General features: G+C 42.8%; 1 protein-coding gene across 1 annotated transcript; it reads right to left on the minus strand.

The window, feature by feature from the left end:
• Positions 1–382: 382 nt before the first annotated feature.
• LOC123515040 (DNA ligase 1-like) lies at positions 383–3,060 on the minus strand. The gene is made up of 2 exons (XM_045273430.1): positions 721–3,060; positions 383–552 (listed from the first exon to the last, which is right to left on the minus strand). The coding sequence occupies exons 1-2, from the start codon at positions 3,047–3,049 to the stop codon at positions 383–385; spliced, it is 2,499 nt and encodes an 832-aa protein (XP_045129365.1). The 5' UTR covers positions 3,050–3,060.
• Positions 3,061–17,473: the final 14,413 nt, after the last annotated feature.

Consider the following 17,473-nt stretch of genomic DNA (forward strand, 5'->3'; position numbering starts at 1 on the left):
ACTGTGGATTGCCCTTTCGGTTACAGTTCGTACTTTCTTGAGTCATACCTTGTACTATAGCAGTTTGTCCTTCCACAGGAGTAGTTGGGTTGTTTTGTTTGGCGGCGTTGTTGTCTAACACATCTACTGTTTCTCCTCGCAGACAACATATCATCTGCAGGCAAAGCTTTCTTCTTAAGGCCTGATGCCTTGTTTTGCAAGCCTACTGTCTTGCTCCGCAGTCCAGTAGTCTACTTCTCCAGCTGCGACGTTCGCTTCTGCATCTGGTGAGTCCAATTATAAATACCAGACACCTTGTCTTCCAATTGGACTGTCTTATTCTGCAGATCCAGTGTTTCTTTTTCCAGACCTAATGTTTGGTCTTCAATTTCTATTGCCATGTTCAAAATTTTTCCATCATGCTCTCTAAATCCACCATCTTGTTCTGTAGAGCTTTAATCTTGGCCTGCAGACTCTGAGTTCCTTCCTGCAGGTCTCCTGTCTTGTTCTGGAGAGTCTCAGTCATCTCCTTCAAACCCACAGCTTTGTTTTCAATCTCATTGGTTTCTGTCTCTACACGCAGCATCGTTCGCCCCATTACGACACTCTCCATTAACATCGCATCTGATTCCTTTTCTAATCGCATCGTTTTGTTTTCCACTTCTAGTATTTTGTTTTTCATATTATTCGATTTTTTCTCAAGATTTTCTGTTCTGTTCTGCAGAAGTGTTGTTTGTTTACTGAGATCTTCATTTAATTTCTGAATACTTTCCGTTTTTTCCTCAATCGCTATCGTGGTCGTTTCAATTTCCGCTATCGTGGTCTCTAGATTCATTGATTTGTTCCGTAGAATTTCGCTTTCATTTCCGTCAGTTTCTGTTTCGCTCTCTGGAGTTATGTTCGCTCGTGGTAAAATTTCCTCTCGTGGTTCTATAGTTTCCGCATCCGTTTCGTTCCTTGATAATATCGTGTTGTTTTCCTGCTCTTCAGTTCCCTCAAAAGTTTCGTTTTTAGCACCTGGGATTGGTGGCAAGGCAATTTCCTCTCGTGGTTCTACAGTTTCCGCATCCGTTTCGTTCCTTGAAAATATCGTTTTGTTTTCCTGCTCTTCAGTTCCCTCAAAAGTTTCATTTTTAGCACCTGGGATTGGTGGCAAGGCAATTTCCTCATGTGATTCTTTAGTTTCTGCATCCGTTTCGTTTCTCCAAAATATCGTTTTGTTTTCTTGCTTTTTAGTTCCTTCAAAAGTTTCGTTTTTAGCACCTGGGATTGGTGGCAACGCTTTGGTCTCCTGTTCTATAGTTTCCAAATCCTTTCCTTTGTTCTCAACCATTTTATCCAACGTCTTGTTCTTTTCGTCTTTACAAACTTCAATATCTGTCCTGTTTTTATCACAAATGGGTCTTCCTACCGTTTCGTTTTCTTGGTCGATGGTTTCAACAACGGTTTCGTTGTTTTTGACAACGGCCTTTTCAAATGTTTTGTTTTCTATCTCTTTACTAATTGTTTTATTCATTCTGATGTTATCGTGCATCCCTAGCATCAAGGTCTTGTAATCTTCCTTTTTGCTAACCTCAATATCTCCTCCGTTGTTATCACCAGTGGGGTTTTCCACAGTTTTATCCTCTTGGTGTTTCGTTTCCACAACGGTTTCGTTCTTATCAATATTTTCCTCCACAGTTTTACTCTCTTGGTGTTTAGCTTCAACAATGGTTCCGATCTTATCAACTTCATTTTCCACAGTTTTATTCTCCTCTTGTTTCGTTTCTAGAATGGTTCCATTTTGATCACCAGAAGGATTTTCCACAGTTTTGTTCTGTTGCTGTTTCGTTTCCACTATAGTTTCGTTCTTATCATTTTTCTCCACAGTTTTATTCTCTTGGTGTTTCGTTTGGACAATGGTTCCGTTCTTACCAACTTCATTTTCCACAGTTTTATTCTCTTCTTGTTTCGTTTCCACAACGGTTCTGTTCTTATCACTAGTGGGATTATCCACAGTTTTGTCTTCTTGTTGTTTCGTTTCTACAATGGTTACGTTTTTATCAATAACTGCTTTTTCCACAGTTCTGTTGTCTTGCTGATTAGCTGTAACAATTATTCCGTTCTTGTCATCAACTTTTTTCTCCACAGTTTTGTTCTCTTGCTGTTTAGCTTCAACAATGGTCCCGTTTCTATCATCAGCTTTATTCTCATCAGTTTTATTCTCTTGGTGTTTCGTTTCTAGAAGGGTTCCGTTCATACCACCAGTGGGGTTTTCTACAGTTTTGTTGTCTTGCTGTTTAGTTTCAACAATGGTTCCATTTCTATCATCGGTTTTTTCCACAGTTTTGTTTTCTTGCTGTTTAGTTTCGACGATGGTTCCGTTCTTATCATCAATACTAACTGCTTTCTCCACAGTTTTGTTTTCTTGTTCTTTAGTTTCCAGAAATGTTTCGTTCTTAGCAACAGGAATTGTTAGCAAGATTTTGTTTTCCTGTTCTTTAGTTTCCAAATCATTTCTCTTTTCAACTATCTTATCCAAGATCTTATTCTCCTGCTCTTTACTAGCTCCATTATCTGTCTCGTGTTTATCACCAACAGGTGTTTGTACCGTTTTGTTACTGTGCTCAATGGTTTTAAAAGTGGTTTTAATCTCGGCAACAGGATTTTCCACAGTTTTGTGCTCCTCCTTAGTTTCAACAATGATTCCTTTCTTATTATCAATTGCTTTCTCTAATGTTATGTTCTGTTCTTCCTTAGTTTCTGGAACTGCTTCATTTTTGCTATCAATGTCTTTTACCGAAGTTGTATTCTCCGGTTCCTTTGTTTCAAGAATAGATGCAATTTCATCACTAAGGATTTTGTGTGAGCTAAAGTCCGTGTCATCAATATCAATAGTCGTATTATTCAGCATCATATAGTCCATCAATGTGATGGGTTCCCCCTCGGAACCCATCCCCACGAGCCCAGTGCCCCCCTCCACGAGGGCACCGTACACCTCCATGAGGGAGACGTGCTGCTGCACGTCTCCCTTGCCGCCCCCGAAGGCGGCCACCACGCAAACCAGGATGAAGAGTTTGCAGCAAGACATTTTTCTCAGTATCTTCCGTCAAACTAAATTGTAAATGTCGGAATATCAGCTTTTGCAGATAATTGAGTACAAAAATGTTTGGGTGCTGTCCTCAGACCCTCAGCTGATGACGAGATCCGTACAGGCACACGTACAGGTAATACACGTACACGTACACGTACACGCACATACAAACACCCAAACACAAACACACACACACACACACACACACACACACACACACACACACACACACACACACACACACACATCTGCGGAGGACATTTTATATAGAACATCAAAATTAAGAGAGGTAGAAGGTTGTAAAGAGGTGTACGTAAGAAAAATAGAAATGAGGAAGAGAGGAGAAGATATAAGGAATTGTTGGAAGAGGCGAGAAGGAAAAATGATGAACGGTCTGAAGAGGAAAAAGAAAGTTTTTTTTGGAAAGTTATAGGAGAGAGTCAGAAAATGGTATGTGGAGAGAGGAATGCGGAGAAACCCCTAGAGGGAGCAGTGGGTGGACCGTAATGTATACTAATATAGATGGGATACTGTCAAGTAGATTGGAATTGCAAGACTATATGATGGTGGAGAAGCCTGATATAATGTGTTTGACTGAGACAAAATTACGTGAAAAAACAAAGGTAAATTTGGATAATAAATATAATATATGGAGAAAGGATAGAGAGGGTAAAGGTGGAGGAGGAGTTATGATTATGACGAAGAAGGAGATAAATGTGGATAAGGTTTGGTACGGGAGGAACAACGCAGAAGTGATAAGCATAAGGATAAAAAGTGATGGAAAAGAATTAATAATCATGGTGACCTATGTACCTCCTAAAACAAATTCTTGGACATTAAGGGAATATGACAATATGATCAAAGATACTTTACAGAGTTTGGAAAGTGTATTAACTGGAAAAAGAAAGGTAATACTAGTAGGAGATTTTAATTGTAAGGAGGTGGATTGGGAAAATCTAGTAAGTGGTGTTGGAGAGGAAGCATGGGGAGAGAGATTCCTTAATCTAATGATGGAAAATATGATGGAACAGAGGGTGAAGGAAAATACTAGATATAGAGGAGATGATGAACCGGCTAGACTGGATTTGGCGTTAACACGAGAAGTGTACCTATATGGGGATATACAATACAAATGTCCATTGGGGAAGAGTGATCATGTGGTTATGGAAATGCAGATGGCAATAACACAGCGAAGGAGAGATGAGACATACAGGAGTAGTAGATTGAAATATAGAAAGATGGACACAGAAAATTTGAAAAATTATTTTAGAACATTAGATTGGGAGATGTTATAAATCAGAGAAGTGCAAAAAAAACATGAGATTTTTATGAAATATAAAGAAGGAGTTATGAAATTTGTACCAAAGTATGAACCGAGAGAGGAAGGAAGAAAGGATTGGTTTAATGCAACTTGTGTTAAGGCTAAAGAAAAGAGAGATGTGGCTTGGAAAAGATGGAAAAAGAGCAGGAATATACTAAATAAGGAGAATTATAGAGTGGCGAGAAATGAGTATGTGAGGGTAAGGAGGGAGGAAGAAAGAAAATTTGAAAAAGATATTGTAGACAAGAGTAAGGAACATCCAAAATTATTTTACAGGTTCATAAATGGTAAACTTAAAAAGAGAGAGTCCATTGAAAGATTAAAAGGAGAGCAAGGGATAGTAGATGACCCTAAGAATATTGCGGAATTGCTAAATAATAGGTTTCAACAAGTATTTACTAAAGAAACAATGTTTGTAAAGCCTCAGAATGTAGAAGGAAATGTGTACATGGATGACATTAAGATACCTAAAAAAGAGTTATATAAAATGTTGGAGGAACTTAAAGATGATAAAGCGATGGGACCAGATGAAGTGTCAGGCAAATTATTGAAGGAATGTAGAGAAGAATTGATAGATCCATTATATGATATTATAAGGTGTTCATTAGAAACAGGGAAGTACCAGTAGAGTGGAAAAGAGCTGAAGTGGTGCCCATTTATAAGGGAGGCAGTAAGGAAGAGCCTCTTAACTATAGACCTGTGTCTCTAACAAGTGTGGTCGGTAAGATTTGTGAGAGGGTGATAAAGAAATATTGGATACGGTTCCTGGAGGATCATAAGTTATTATCGGATCATCAATTTGGCTTTAGGAAAGGGAGGTCATGTGTAACAAATCTACTGAGCTTTTATTCGAGTGGTTGACATCAGCCCGCACCTGCTGAAGCGATGCTCCCAGGAACTGGCTGCCCCTCTCACCCAAGTCCTCACAACTTGTGTACGGGAAAACGTCTGGCCTTCAGTGTGGAAGGAGGCTCGAGTAGTTCCCGTACACAAAAATAGCTCCAGGACGGACCCAAAAAACTACAGACCCATATCCCTGTTGTCAGTGGTGGGTAAAGTGTTTGAGAGGGTCGTGGCAGAGGTGGTGTGTAGACATCTCAAGGACAATGCCCTCCTCTCAGACCAACAGTTTGGGTTCAGACCTGGAAGGTCAACCTCCGACCTAATGATGCTTCTCACCAGGCATTGGCAGGACGCCCTCGACGACGGCAAGGACACTATAGTGGTTGCTTTGGACATAGCAGGAGCTTTTGATAAAGTATGGCACAACGGATTACTAGAAAAGCTTCGTGCTAAAGGCATCCAGGGTGGCTTGCTACGACTCTTGGGAAATTACCTGCAGGACAGAAGCCTCAAGGTGGTTGTCAACGGGCAAACATCTGAGTCCCTGCCTGTGGAGGCATCAGTGCCATAGGGTTCAATTCTTGGCCCACTCCTGTGGAATATCTACGTGGATGATCTTCTCCAGCTACTGCCAGGAGTCATGGCCTATGCTGATGACTGCACCCTCTCCTATACCTATCCACGCCAGGACAGTGGGCGGGCTGCTGAGGCCATCAATCAGCAGCTACGAGTGATAAAGGAGTGGGGTGCTCGCTGGCAAGTGACATTCGCGCCGGAGAAGACACAAGCAATGGTTGTCTCTCGGTCCCCAGCCGCCATGGCAGCAATGGCAGGAAAGTTGTCTTTTGGCGCTACTGCTCTCCCACTCCAAGATGACGTCAAGATACTTGGAGTGGAGGTGGATCAAGGGCTGAGGTTTGACAGGCATGTCAAAACCATTGCCAAGAAAGCCTCTCACAGGATCTCCGCTCTCAGAAGGATCGCCAGTTTCCTCGACAGGAAGGGGGAGACTGCTGCTGTACAAGGCACAGGTGCGGCCCCACCTTGAATACGCAGCTCTCTCCTGGATGTCCTGTGCCGCCACACACAGAAGGAGACTGGACAGCATCCAACGCCGCGCCATACGGCTAGTAGATGCTGCACTACCACCTCACCCAGAGCCTGAGCGTCCCCTTGATTCACTGGAACACCGCAGAGACGTGGCGGCGATCGTAGTGTTCCATAAGGCACAGGTGCAAAGAGTGCCACATCTGGCAGGGCTGCGTCATCCTCTAAGAGTCACCGCACGGAGCACGAGAACGGTGCTCAATGGTGGTGACGCCGTAGAGGTGCCGCGATCCCACGGGTGTCAGCATCAACGCACCTTCGCAGGACGCGTCTCCAGGATGTGGAACTTGTTCACGGCCACGGTGCCTCACGTCCAGGAGATGAACACTCACAGTGTCAAACTGATGGCACATAAGTGGAGACAGACACTGCCAACTCCTCTGACACTCTTTGTGACGTGACACTCAGTGTAGTGCAGTGCGTGAATAGTGATAGTGAAGTGAAACGAATAGTGCTCCATTTACATGCTGACCATCTTGTGTATTATCTATTTTTAAGTCTTGTAAATATTGTAGAGAAATAGATTGTAGTACCCTTAGAATAGGTAGCACACGACAGTGCGCCTTTGGGTACATGTTCCTTTGTATTAAGTTTTGTTTAAATAAAAAAAAAAAAAAAAATACAAGAGAGAGAGGGATGGATGGACTGTGTATATTTGGATTTAAAAAAAGCTTTTGACAAGGTACCTCACATGAGAGTGCTATGGAAATTAGAGATTTATGGAGGACTGAAAGGAAAAGTGTTAAAGTGGATGGAAAACTACTTGAGATGGAGGGAGATGAGAACGGTAATAAGGGATGCAAAGTCGGACTGGTTGGTGGTGGAGAGTGGAGTCCCACAAGGTTCAGTGCTGGCACCAATACTTTTCCTTGTCTATATTAATGATATGCCAGAGGAGTAAACAGTTATATTAATTTGTTTGCGGATGATGCGAAGTTGTGTAGGTGTGTGAAGAGTGAAGAAGATTGTGAAATTTTACAGGCAGATCTGGATAGGATTTGGGAGTGGAGCAAGAGGTGGGAGATGGAATTTAATCTGAGCAAAAGTCATGTAATGGAGCTGGGGAAGAGTGGAAGACGGCCAAGAGGGTCATATAAGATGGGTGAAGAAGTAGTGTTGAAAAAGGTGGAAAAGGAAAAGGATTTGGGAGTGATAATACAAGACCATGGGCAGTTTGAGGCTCATATTGATAAGATGTTTGGAGAAACGTATAATTTGATAAAAAATATTGGATTAGCCTTTCATTATATGGATAAAGATATGATGAAGAAATTAATTAGTACGGTAATTAGACCAAGATTGGAATATGCCGGGGTGGTTTGGTCCCCTTATAAAAAGAAGCATATAAGGAAGTTGGAGAGATTGCAGAGAACGGCAACAAAAATGGTTCCGGAACTGGCAGAAATTACCTATGAGGAGAGATTAAAAGAAATGAATTTGCTTACCTTGGAACAAAGAAGAGAAAGAGGAGATTTAATACAGGTTTATAAACTGTTGAACGGTTTGGATGAAGTGGATAATGAACGAATGATGTTGAGAAGAAAATTTAAATCGAACTACGAGATCGCATAGTAAAAAGATAGCCAAGGGAATATGCTTGAAGAATGTGAAGAAATATAGTTTCCCACAGAGATGTGTGGAGGTGTGGAATAGTTTGAGTGAGGAGGTGGTGTCAGCGAGGAGTGTGCATAGTTTTAAAGGAAAGTTGGATGTGTGTAGATATGGAGACGGGGCCACACCAGTATGATATCCAGGCCCTGTAAAATTATAACTATAAAAAAAAAAGTCCTGCTCGTCTAAGAATGTGGATTGGGTGCGGCCCCCATGGGAAATAGCGGGAGGACAGCGCTGCCATACCTTTAATCCCTCGTTGGCTAACCCCCCTCTCTCCCTCTTCCTCCTCTCTCTACCCTCCCTCTTCCTCCCCTTCTCTTTCTTCCTGGTCAAGGACACCGCAGCTGACCTCCCATCACCTGTATGGATGGCGGGCGTGATTGGTGTTGCTGCCGTGAAGATTTGAATGTAGTTTTTTTCTTAGTTATGTCAGCTTATTTGAAAGTACTTTCCTTCACGATATAATCTAATTATAACTATGGAACTATTTACCCATCCCAAACCGCAAGGAAACCTCTTTATAAGTATATTATTTTTTTTAGCAACACTGTAAAATATGTATGCCACGTTTCTTGCTAGGCTTATGAATATATTATCAATAATAAGTTTACTGCTCTCTCATACGTTGTAATACTAAGGTTAAATGCGTATGTATATTTGCTGACCATATTTGCTAAAGTTTTACTACTATTAGAACTCTGCTGCATCACTGGCTATGAGACATGCTTCACCACTGTACAGCGGGAATTCCCCAACAAGCCGCACCCAATCCACATTGTTGGAGGAGCAGGACTATAGGTGAATACAACTAGGTGAATACAGTATACCACATACACATCAACGAGCAGCCACACGCAGCGTCAAGGAACTCACGCAAATATAATTCATATACACTGAACACATGTACTGTGTGTACATGGTTAGTGTATCGCCGCGGGGAGACACGTGAATGTAACGTGGCGACGCCAGGATATCCTAGAAGCTGTGCCACTTGAAGAAAGTTCTCAGTGTGTGTGTGTGTGTGTGTGTAATTCACTGTTTGATCTGGTGCAGTCTCTGACGAGACAGCCAGACGTTACCCTACGGAACGAGCTCAGAGCTCATTGTTTCCGATCTTCGGATAGGCCTGAGACCAGGCACACACCACACACCGGGACAACAAGGTCACAACTCCTCGATTTACATCCCGTACCTACTCACTGCTAGGTGAACACCACCTACACGTCAAAGGAGACACACCCAAATATCTCCACCCGGCCGGGGAATCGAACCCCGGTCATCTGTCTTGTGAAGCCAGCTCTCTAACCACTGAGCTACCGTGTTTATGTGTGTGTGTGTGTGTGTGTGTGTTCTGTGTATATAACTACTGACAATAGCAATCTGCCCCTCCCCCCCCCGCGCCCACCCACAACATACATGAAAACGCGCACACACGCATATACACACAGACACAGACACACACACACACACACACACACACACACACACACACACACACACACACACACACAGACCCTGACGTCCCCGCTTTGTCTCTGAGCGAGGGAGGGAGTGTCTGAGCGGCGGGATGAGGTGTGAGCTCCGCCAAACAACTCAGACCACTTTTCCTCACCACTTTCTTCTTCCACACACACAGAACAGCAAACTGAACGCCCTAGTGACTATATTGCTTTTTCTTTAATACAAGAGGGAAAAACTTGCCAAAGGCAACAGAAAAAGTAAAACAAGGCCCATTTATAATGCCAGTCCCTTTCCAGGTCCAAGACAGTTAGCCCCCAAAAAGGGATGATCAAATGTCTTAAGACCTCAATCTTATATGAGATCAAGACATAGGAAGATGGAAATACTGAAAAAAGATAGGGATTAAGAGCACTGGTTAACTCTCGCATTAAAAAGATGGACAAAATAGGGGTGAGAGGAAAAAGGAAGTCTTGTGCAACGGAGCAGCGGGAGAACGGAAACATGTAGTTAGTAAGATCAGAAAAGCAGTTGGTATGAAAATAGTTGTAGAAGACAGCAAGAGATGCAACATTACGGAGGTGAAAAAGAGGGTGAAGACAGTCAGTCAGAGGAGAGGAATTGATAAGATGAAAAGCTTTTGATTCCAACATATCTAGTAAAACTGCGTGAGTGGAAGCTCCATATACATGCGAAGAGTACTCCATACTCGGGTGGATAATGCCCTTGTACAGAGTTAGCAGTTGGACAAGCGAGAAAAACTGGCGGAGACGCTTCAGAACGCCTGATTTCAAAGAAGCTGTTTTAATAAGAGATGAGGTGAAATCTTTTTTAGATTATACAGACCGAGGATATTCAGTGTAGAAGCGGGGAACAGTTGAGTGAAGTTGAATAAGAGGGGACAGTTTTCTGGAAGGCTGTGTCAATTTCATAGATGGAGGAATTGAGTTTTTGAGACATTGAACACTACTACGTTTTCTCTTTCCCAATCAGAAATCTTAGAAAAATCAGAAGTCAGGCGTTCTGTGACGTCCCTGTGTGATCTGCTGACATCCTGAAGGGATGGTCGTCTCTGAAAAGACATGGAAAAGTGTAGAGTGGTATTATCAGCGTAGGAATGGATAGGGCAAGAAGTTTGGTTAAGATCATTAATGAATAATAGGAGGAGAGTGGGTGACAGGACAGAACCCTGAGGAACAACTCTTTTAATAGGTTTGGCAGAAGAACAGTGGTCGTGTACCACAGCTACAATAGAACGGTTGGAGAGGAAACTTGAGATAAAGTTGCAGAGAGAAAGATCTAAACAGTAGGAAGACAGTTTTGAGATAAAACTTTGTGCCAGATTATGATATGTGTTAGGCAAGAGCAAAAGTTTCACCAGTCTTTGAAATAGGATGACTAAGATTCAACAAGGAAAGCCAGAAGATCACCAAAAGAGCACCCTTCACGACAGCCATACTGGCGATTAGATAAAGGACTGTGCAGTGACTGATGTCTTAAGAATCCTCCTATTGAGGACAGATTTAAAAACATCAGGTAAGTAAGAAATTGAGACAATAGGGGAGTAGTTTGAGGGACTAAAACGGTCACCATTTTTTAGGAACAGTCAAACTTCCAGCAAATAGGAAAAGTAGAGATAGATAGAGTGGAAAGATTTTGACCAGATAAGGTACAAACACGGAGGCACATTTTTTGAGAGCTATAGGAGGGACCCCATCAGGTTCATAAGCTTTCTGAGGGCTTAGGCCAGCTAGAGCATGAAAAAACATCATTGTGAAGAATTTTAATTGAAGGCATGAAATAGTCAGAGGGAGAAGGAGAAGGAGAGGCAAGGCCAGAATGATCCAAGGTATAGTCATTATCAAAAGTGTGAGAGGAGAGTTCAGCTTTAGAGACAGATGAGATGGCAGTGGTGCCATCAGGATGAAAATTTAATAAAGGAGGGAAAATTGAAGAAGTAAAGTTTTTGGAGAAGTTTTTGACCAGGTGCCAGAAGTCACGAGGGGAGTTAGAGTTTGAAATATTTCTAAGTTTTCTTTTTAATTGGCAAAAAATGGAAAACAGGCTTGGAATGATTCTGGGCGGGAAGATAAAGCACACGAGATTGAGGTGATGGAAGCTTGGCGTGCCTTCTGTGGGCAACCTTTCTGGCATGTATAGAACGAGAACAGGCTGTGTTAAAGCAAGGTTTAGAAGGTTTTGGCTGAGAGAAAGATAGAGGAATGTACGCATCCATGCCAGACACTATGACCTCTGTTATGTGTTCAGCACACAGAGATGGGTCTCTGACACGGAAACGGTAATCATTCCAAGGAAATCAGCATAATACCTCCTCAAGTGTTTTCCTCAGAGGAAAAACGCCAAGGGTGGATCCTCAACAGGGACAAGAGAAAGAGGACAAAGTAAAGATATGAAGTTGTGATCAGAAGAGTGCAACGGAGAAAATAGGGTAAAAGTATAAGAGGAAAGAAAGATTAGAGGTAAGGTAGGTCAAGAATGTTGGGCGTGTTTCCAAGACGGTCAGGACTCAGGAATACGAGTAGGGTGTTGCACCAGTTGCTCTAGGTCATGGAGGATAGCAAAGTTGAAGGCTAGTTCACCAGGATGGTCAGTGAGGGTAGAGGAAAGCCAAAGCTGGTGGTGAACATTGAAATCTTCAACGATGGAGATCTCCCCGAAAGGATAGAGAGACAGAATGTGCTCCACTTGGGAAGTTAAATAGTTAAAGAATTTGCTATAGTCAGAAAATCTTAAGGAAGAGGTAGACAGCACATAAATTCAGTTAGTTTGAGTCAGAGCCAGATGGTGGAAAACTCGGAAGACTGAAGAGCTTGGGCACGAGAGCATGTCATGTCGTTGCGCACAAAGACGCAACTTCCACCTTTGGAATGAAAATGAGGATAGAGAAAGGAGGAGGGAAAAGAAAATGAAATACTGTCTGTTGCTTCAGATCCTGTTCCGGTGAAGAAAAGAAGATGAGGTTTAGTAGAGGAGAGGTAGTGTTTTACAGATCGAAAGTTAGATCTAAGACCGCGAATGTTGCAGAAGTTAATGAAGAAAAGTTGAGGGAGGTGTCAAGACGTTTAGACACCAACACTTGCTGATTACAGCAATGTTAAGATGAGCCCGTACTCTGAGCAACGACCAGTGGAATTAATTTTGCAGCACTGGCACTGAGATGAGCGGGAAGCTGAAGGATACAAAGTGGGCTTGACGTGGCGATACTTCAGTGTAATGTGAGCTCAGCACCTGGCTCACCTCTCCTCATAACGGATCTCCCTGCTCTCTTTTAGGTGAAAGATGAAGCACGAGCAGTACGAGTCCAAGCACGATGTCGATGTGATGAACGCTGCCACTGTACTGACCTCACATTCAGGAAAGACGACGACAACCACAACTGACACTCCCACACAATATGCATTCCATCAAAGAGATTGCCCACAGAGAGAGAGAGAGAGAGAGAGAGAGAGAGAGAGAGAGAGAGAGAGAGAGAGAGAGAGAGAGAGAGAGAGAGAGAGAGAGAGAGAGAGAGAGAGAGAGAGAGAGAGAGAGAGAGAGAGAGAGAGAGAGAGAGAGAGAGAGAGAGAGAGAGAGAGAGAGAGAGAGAGAGAGAGAGAGAGAGAGAGAGACACACGCACCCACACCTTCACAGGAGCAGTGTACAGTGTTCGGAGCAGGGAAATAAGGGAAGGCGGGCAGCGGGATCGTGAAGTGCACGTGGCACTTCTCGGTAGATCAGTGAGGTTAAGCAACGAAGGGTTTGGTTAGTACGTGGATGGGTGACCCCCAGAGTGTGTAATTCACCTCAGTCGTCTGCTGGTCACCCAGCCAGTCTTCCCCATTACGGAGCGAGCTCAGAGGTAGGACTGAGACCACAACACACTCCACACACCGGGACAGCGAGGACACAACCCCTCGAGTTACATCCCGTACCTATTTACTGCTGGGTGAACACACCCTACACATTAACAGACCACAACACACTCCACACACCGGGACAGCGAGGCCACAACCCCTCGAGTTACATCCCGTACCTATTTACTGCTGGGTGAACACACCCTACACATTAACAGACCACAACACACTCCACACACCGGGACAGCGAGGCCACAACCCCTCGAGTTACATCTCGTACCTATTTACTGCTAGGTGAACACACCTACACATTAACAGACCACAACACACTCCACACACCGGGACAGCGAGGCCACAACCCCTCGAGTTACATCCCGTACCTATTTACTGCTAGGTGAACACACCCTACACATTAACAGACCACAACACACTCCACACACCGGGACAGCGAGGCCACAACCCCTCGAGTTACATCTCGTACCTATTTACTGCTAGGTGAACAGGGGCCACACATTAAAAGCTTGCCCATTTGCCTCGCCGCTTACCGGGACTCGAACCCGGCCCTCGTGTGTGTGTGTGTGTGAGGGGGGAGCATACTCGTCACCGTCACCAGCAGGTACGAGAAAGAAGTAGCGCTGGACAGTGGACAAGGACAAAATAGTGAAGGTTTCAGGTGACGCTTATGACACGATCTATCTCAAGAAAGACGTACACCCAAGTGTCATGTCGGCCATAGTGTACGGCAGTAAGTCTTGGCTAAATGCTGCTTTGAGGCCTGTAACTGAACTGTACAACTTGTGTATTAAACAAATGCTTGGGGTCAGAACATCAACTTGCAATGACACGTGCTATGTGGAATTGGGTTACTCTCCACTAAAGGACCTCGTGCTAGGCTGACAAAGGAAGTTCTTTAAAAAGATGTGGCAAGAAAGAGTTCATATGAATGATGACCCTTTGATCTTTGCTATTAAGACAACTCTTAATAATAGACTTCGTATAACACCTTTTATTTCTCAACTAATTAATGATGACAGGGGTGACATAGATATTGCTACGGGAAGACTTAAGCGTGACACATCTTCCTCAAATTCATCCAGGAGAGCAACACATAAACAAATCAATCCTAGTTTAACGGTTCATGACATTTACTCCTGCAGGAAAGGAATCACAGAACATCTAAGGTTTTCTTTCACTGGACGCAATGTTCCCGGAGCCCACCGCAAGGTGGCACTACACGACGAAAGCTTTGATGGAACACAACAGAATAGTTTAGTACAGATTTGCCTGGTAATGATGCGGGACGTCTAATTATCTATGATGCAGTCACTCTGTCGAGGTTGTACCGCATGGAATACCTTGGAATGGCCTCAAAATTGAAGGAAACCATGAGAAATAAATATACTGACCAGCATTGTTTTCGGCAAAAAAAAAAAAAAAAAAGGCATTTAATCGAAAAAACCTAAGAGCCGTGACGTCACAAGTGATCTTGATCTTGATCTTGATGGTACAGGCCAAAACATGTGGATATTTGAGTTATTTTTGACGTATTTGTACATCATGAATAACGTTTGATGATGAATGGGCGAAGTATTAGTGACATGGGCATCTAAAATAGTGAAAGAAATGTTATATAATGTATATGCGAATACTGCGATGATAAATGTGGATATGGCACGTAGCCCCCGTGTTTATCGCCCTTTGTGCTAACGGTTTGAGTCTGGTGTGACGTAGCGAGGTATCAGAGACTTTTCAGAGTACGATACAACAAGAGGTGGTGAGTTGCTGGGGCCGAGGGAGTGTATGAGTGTCAGGAAGGGAGACCTGTTTGGCGGGGTGGCGCGGAAACGGATCACCTAATAGTATCGCAGCTCATGCATCTAGATTCTAGAGCAAGGCTAGAAACCGGATCGGGGAAACTCCGCTACACTGCACCGGGGGCGAGAGTGAAAAAAAAAAAAAAAGGTTGGCGTTAATTTTTGTTGTGGCGCTTTTGAGTTTTGTTTCATTGTTATTATTATTATTATTATTATTATTATTATTATTATTATAAAATAATAATTATTATTATCATTATTATGTAAAAGATTGGAAAGCAAAGCATTCCAATCTTTTACATTGGTAAAACTGCCGCTTCCCTTTTTTTTTTTTTTTTTTTACAGTAAGGCCTATAGCGCCTGTAGGCACACTTGAAGAGTGTATGGGAAGCGCTGTTCAGCTTCCGCCCATTAGTGGCGCAGGCAATTTTATTTATAGTGGACAATACATGTACTCGTACATGCATCAGGTCTGGAATACTCTTTCAAAACTTGCTGTTGTGTGTGGCAACTAAACCTTTGTCCGCCAACAAACAATCCCATCCAAAAAGTACAGCCTAATTTCAAACTGCAAAAAATTTCCCCTTGCAGTTATTCAGCACTGTCATTATTGAGGAAAAGCAGTTAGCATCCCTTATATTACTCAAGTATCAGGTTCATAACTCACTATGCGTCACGACCCCTACACATGTACATGTACGTCCCTTTATCTAGACGCAAAGCATGGCATCAATCCCTAGTTTAGAAAAAAACTCTGGATTTCGTCTCTCAGCACACTGGTTAGCAGTTGAGGTGGGAAGGTGGAATAGAGGGGGTGGTGTGGCCGCCTGCCTCGAGGAGCGACGGTGTCCCTGCGGACAAGTTCATGCAATCCAGCAGTGTCCCCTCTCGCAACACATCCGAGACACACATACATTCACTACAATGCAACAACTGTGCAGTGGCTCTTTTGACGATACAAGTTCATGTATTATTGCAAGCTCTATCTTGAACATATACACTCATAGTCAGTTATAATTTGGTGTGTCTCGGACATGCAAGGGGACTGGCATTCCTGGTGGGATTTTTTTTTTTTCTTTTTTTCTGTTTGTGATTTCCTTGGCCAACTTTTCTCTCTTATATAAATAAGAAAATAATTATACAAATATCTAGAAAAGAGAAAAGACAAAACTCTACCTAGTCCATGTAGCAAAAATACAGAAATACAGAATAAAAGGGAGAGCATTAGTTGATGAGTGTGGTGGAAGTTGGCGTGGGTTTGCAGGAGTGTTTTGAAGGTGACATGGTGAAGCTTCAGCGGGAGTTACCGAGGCTTTTTCAACAGACTTTCCATATGATCTAGTGCCAAACAAGCTCTAATGGAAGTTACTGAGGGTTTTCAAAGGAGTGTTAGTGATGCTAGTAATGATTTAGCAAGCAGTAGTCAAAGTTACGGGGATTTTCAAGCGTGTTTTTATACCCAGTGATAATCAAACAGGCTGTTCTCGAAGTGTTCGTCATGATTTTTTAGTGACTAATATTATTTCAGCCACCTCACTCATAACTGTTTTTTTCAGCCATGTCACTAGTCTACACTGAAATTCTTTGTTTGTTTCTGTCTTTCCTTTCCTCCGTCACTGTTCTGTCTACACAGTAACTAATGCAAGAGTTAACTGGTATGTTCACTCTTTTAACCACTTCAAGCAACTAATGCAAGAGTTAACTGGTATATTCACTCTTTCAACCACTTCAAGCAACTAATGCAAGAGTTAACTGGTATATTCACTCTTTTGGCCACTTCAATAATGTGTAAACGCACAAATTCTGTATGCTTTTATATTCACTCTTTTAGTTTACCTTCTATTTTGCAAGAGTTAACTGGTATACGTATTCATCTGCCACTCACTATTCGGCTCACTTCGCTACTGCAAGAGTTAACAAGTGGAGTTAACTGGGCGACGGTGCTCCGTCAATCCCAGCACTCTGAATAACGCAGCAAGTGTTGTGTGGCAGACAGCGGCGTTTGGTTTGTTTTATTTTGTCACTGTCAGACACGGCACGATCTAAACACGAGGCAGAAATCGGCGCTACAACTCATAAGAAAAGAGGAAAAAAGGAAAAGGAACTCTGGAACTCCGTGTGACCATGCAGGGAGTGTGTCGATATTGGCTTGGCAGAACATTGCAGCTTGACACTTTCCCTGTGATTTGGTTAGGTTTTTCTTCATTACCTATTAACCAGTGTGAGGTCCTTGCTCCTCCACTTATCTCTGAGCCTTATACTGGAGAATAATTGTTGGATCTATTACTCTAACACTTCCTCACCGCACCTTCACTATATTCAAAGATGTCTACTTGAAGTGACACAGGTTTTAAGGATGTTTCTGTAATTCTAGTGACAAGTTGTCACTTTTTCTGCATTATGAACAGA

The sequence above is a fragment of the Portunus trituberculatus genome, chromosome 5 (assembly GCF_017591435.1).
Source record: "Portunus trituberculatus isolate SZX2019 chromosome 5, ASM1759143v1, whole genome shotgun sequence".
Lineage (NCBI taxonomy): Eukaryota > Metazoa > Arthropoda > Malacostraca > Decapoda > Portunidae > Portunus > Portunus trituberculatus.